The sequence below is a fragment of the Mustela nigripes genome, chromosome X, assembly GCF_022355385.1.
Source record: "Mustela nigripes isolate SB6536 chromosome X, MUSNIG.SB6536, whole genome shotgun sequence".
NCBI lineage: Eukaryota > Metazoa > Chordata > Mammalia > Carnivora > Mustelidae > Mustela > Mustela nigripes.
In genome coordinates, this window is record NC_081575.1 from 2086922 (window position 1) to 2091125 (window position 4204).

The window sequence follows — 4204 nt, forward strand, 5'->3', positions numbered from 1 at the left end:
GGGAGGAAGCTGCGAGTGAGGCAGGAGCTGCAGGGGAGGAAGCTGCGAGTGAGGCAGGAGCTGCAGGGGAGGAAGCTGCGAGTGAGGCAGGAGCTGCAGGGGAGGAAGCTGCGAGTGAGGCAGGAGCTGCAGGGGAGGAAGCTGCGAGTGAGGCAGGAGCTGCAGGGGAGGAAGCTGCGAGTGAGGCAGGAGCTGCAGGGGAGGAAGCTGCGAGTGAGGCAGGAGCTGCAGGGGAGGAAGCTGCGAGTGAGGCAGGACCTGCAGGGGATGAAGTTGCAGGTGTGGCAGGAGCTGCAGGGGAGGCAGGAGCTGAAGATGGAGGAGAGTCATATGAAGAAGAAGCTGCAGGGGAGGCAGGAGTTGCAGATGAGGAAGAAGCTGTGAGTGAGGCAGGAGCTGTAGGGGAGGCAGGAGCTGAAGATGGAGGAGAGTCAGATGAGGCACGAGCTGCAGGGGAGGCAGGAGCAGAAGATGAAGGAGGAGTGTCCCATGAGGGAGCCGCAGGTGCAGCAGCAGCTGGGGGTGTGGCAGAAGTAGCAGGTGAGGAAGGAGCTGCCGGTGTGGCAGGAGTGGCAGGAGCTGCACGGGAGGCAGGAGCCCAAGATGAAGGGGGGGTGTCCGATGAGGAAGGAGCGGCAGGTGACACAGGAATTGCTGGCATGGCAGGATCTGTGAGCATGGCAGGAGCTGCTGGGGAGGCAGGCACTGCCGGGGAGGAAGGAGCTGTGGGGGTTTCAGGAGTCATAGATGCGGGAGGATCCTGGACCCAGCAGTGGAACCAGGCCCAGCAGCTTGTGCTGGAAAATATAGCCTTTGGGGAATTGAGAGCCTTTTCTGGGTTGGAAGAGCCAGACCAAGAGCAAGAGTCCTTTGAGAGTTGGCTGGACCATGCCAATGACATGCTGTACACGTGGCGCTACGTGTCGGAAAGGGAGAGGAGGCGACGGCTGCTGGAAAGCTTGGGTGGCCCCGCACTGGAGCTCCTGGGCAGCCTCCTGGCAGAAGATCCCGACATGCCTGCTCAGGATTGCCTAGCTGCGTTGGTACAGGTGTTTGGGGACAAGGACTCCTGCGTGACAGCCCGGCTCAAGTTCCTCACTTGTGCTCAGCGGCCTCAGGAGACTTTGTTTGCCTATGTGATGCGCCTGGAGGGCCTGCTGCAGTCGGCTGTGGAGAAGGGGGCCTTCCACCCTGTTGTCGCAGACCAGGTTCGCGCCAGGCAGGTGCTGATGCGGGCCCGGCCCAACGAGCTGCTCCAAAACAAGCTGAGGAGGATGCGACTGGAGAGGAGACCACCTGGCTTCCTGGGGATGTTGCGGCTGATTCGGGAGACTGAAGCATGGGAGGCCATCCCAGTTAGCGGTGAGCAGTTCCAACCGGAAGTAGGGGCCTGTGTGGATAGTGGAGGGCTGGCCACTGCCCAGGCTGCCCCTGCCTGTGAAGAGGTTGCTGAAGCCTCTGCAGCCAACAGAGGTGCTTTCCGGGCTGACCCGGCTCTTGAAGTCATGACCGAGGGCACCCCTGCGGGTGCAGATGAAACTGGGGCCCCCCCAGCCAACGAAGATGCTTTCCGGGCTGACCCGGCTCTTGAGGTCGTCACTGAGGGCACCCCCGTGGGTGCAGATGAAACCGGGGATCCCCCAGCCAACGAAGATGCTTTCCGGGCTGACCTGGCTCTTGAGGTTGTCACCGAGGGCACCCCTGCGGGTGCAGATGAAACCGGGGATCCCCCAGCCAACGAAGATGCTTTCCGGGCTGACCCGGCTCTTGAGGTCGTAACCGAGGGCATCCCTGTGGGTGTAGGTCAAACCCAGGCCTCCCCAGCCAATGAAGATCCTGCTGAATCTGTCCCAGCCAACATGGAGGCCCGTGCGGCAGTTCCTGGCACTGTGGAAGCTGATAGGGCTGCTCCTGAAGCCCATGATGCTGCCAGGGCTGCCCCTGCCCCCCAGGAGAGCTCCAAGTTCTTCCCTGCCACTCAGGAAGATAAAAATGCTCCCATCTCTGTGAGCCTAGGTCAGGCAAGACCCTCAGAGGCCCCTGGGGGTCCCATTCCTCCCCAGATGGGCCGAGTTCCCAGGGTGGGCCCAAGAGGTCCTGGCTATGAGCCAGAGGGCCTAGCCCAGGCCGGAGACCAGGAGGCCAGAGGGTCCCCTGAGGAGGGGCTGGAGCCTATCCCAGAGGAGTCGGGAAATGAGGATGGAGCTTGGGAGACTATCCCCCCCAAGTCCTCCTCAGGCAAATAGGCTGAGAAGGCCCAGGGCCCCCCTCTCCTCTCAGGTATCAGAGCTCTGGAGGCAGAGGGAGGCCATGCCGGGGCAGAAGCCTCACCCTATGTTGGGGGGCAGGGCCGAGGGAGCAGCCCACTCAGCCCCAACAAATTCCTTGGACCCCACCTCCCCAAGGCACCCTAGTCACCACCATGAGCCCTTCCAAGTGACCAGGATGACCACACTTGACACCACATGGGGCGGGGAAAGGTGCCCCCCCCCGCAACCCATGGCAGCACCCTACCTGGCCCCTGCCCCAGTCCCAATCCATGCCAACTCAGGCAGCCAGTCTGGGAAGCACCCCTGAGTGGCTGACCCTAGCCTAGGTGATGGGCACCCGGAGCCATCTGCCACCTACACTGGACTGGGAGATGTTAGGGACCGCCTCAAGGGTGCCAGCCTCTTGGGTCTCCCAAGAGGGAGATCCTCATGCGCATCCCCCAGGGCACGTCACTCCATGTTCTGGGAAACCTGCTTGTGTCTCTGTGGGGCCCTTATGACCCACGTGTCACGTTACTCCTCCACCCCACTAGGTCCCGTTCCTGTGCAGAGCCTTGAGGTGTGCAAGAGCCCGTGGTGGGTGACCTGGCCTACTGGGGCAGCCACCCCCCAGCCCAGGGACCTGCCGTGAGCCTCAGTGGCGACCGGGGCTCCGCTCGCTCTCTCTCCCAGTGTTGTGAGCTCCACCGCTGCTTTCTCGGTGTAGATTTAAGCCGGCCGCTGCTTGTTCTCGTGGAGATGTGTGTGTGTTTCTCTGAGCAGCTGTTTCCAGCCCCATCTCCGAGATCCCCAGCCCAGTTCCAGGAGACGGCCGGAAGGATGCCCGAGGGCACGGCTGCTGCTCGCCCAGTGACCTCGGGAAGGAGGAACCAACCAAGGACCGAGGTGGCCAGCGGGAGTCTCCACGGGAACCGTGCTCTGATGTGCCACGTTGTTTCTTGTGACTCCGTGTCCCCAGCTTGGCCGAGTGTCCCCTGCTGCGTTTTCCACCTTCCTGGGACTGTCCTGTGCAGGCCTTAGGGTGGCACCAGGCCCCAGCATGTCAGCCAGAGGGGAGGGTGCCCTGGGGTGAGGGGATGTGGCCAGTTTCTATCATCCTGGCCAGAGGTTGATGGTGGGGCCGCCAGGGAGCAGGAGGGCCACAGTGTTGGAGGAAGCAGAGACACCTCATTTGGGACCCGGTGTGGGGGGCATAACCTATGGGCTCTAGTGGCTGTTAGATGTTCCTTTCTCTGTTGTCATTCCTTCTTTGACGGTTTCAGTAAATGTTTTCTTCAATAAAGTTCATTGCATGTTTCAGCTGAGTCTTGCCTCTGCTGTGGGCCGATATAAGGAAGGGTTTGCTGGTTTGCTGGGGTTGGGGGAGGGAGCCAGGGAGACGATTTTTATCCAGTACATATGGGAGACTTTTCCAGGGAGAGGTTATATGAGGCACTTGGACGGGAAGACTAGGATATGATCAGGAGCTTTCTTCTATTTTATAGGTGGATTGTAAAATTTTGGGGTTCCATTGGCCCTTGTCTTGGGATGGCCCTGTCCTCTTTCCCTTTTGAAACTAAGTGGGAGTAATGATGGTTTTCTCCTTTACCTAAGTTAAAGGGATCTCTGACATCCAGTTCCTGGGATTGTACATTGCTTAAGGTGTGCAGTGAATGGAGTGAGGCCATGCATCAAAGAGCTGTCATAGCTCCAACGCCCTTAGCATCCTCGTTGAGAAAGTCAGTATTAAAAAAGTGATAGGTTTTTGAAGAACCCCGAATGTATTTTATTATTCTAAGCGTGAAACTCATCATGGAACAACATTAACACTTACTGAGCAACTGAAAAAATCTAGACACTTGGGTTTCTGGGAGAATGGGCGTATTTTCCTATCGCTTCCACTTGCTTAACAGGCTTGGTGTCAAGGAAAAAAAAGACGAGGCTACTTAATGGAC

At 59.2% G+C, this 4204-nt stretch overlaps 1 protein-coding gene across 1 annotated transcript in view; it reads left to right on the forward strand.

Moving 5' to 3' along the window:
* Window positions 1-2246, forward strand: part of PNMA6E (PNMA family member 6E) — a 2663-nt gene extending 417 nt beyond the window's left edge. Inside the window, exon 2 of the mRNA XM_059385921.1 lies at window positions 6-2246. Coding sequence (XP_059241904.1) covers window positions 6-2246 — 2241 coding nt within the window. The remainder of the gene's footprint in view (window positions 1-5) is intronic.
* The last annotated feature ends 1958 nt before the right edge of the window (window positions 2247-4204 follow it).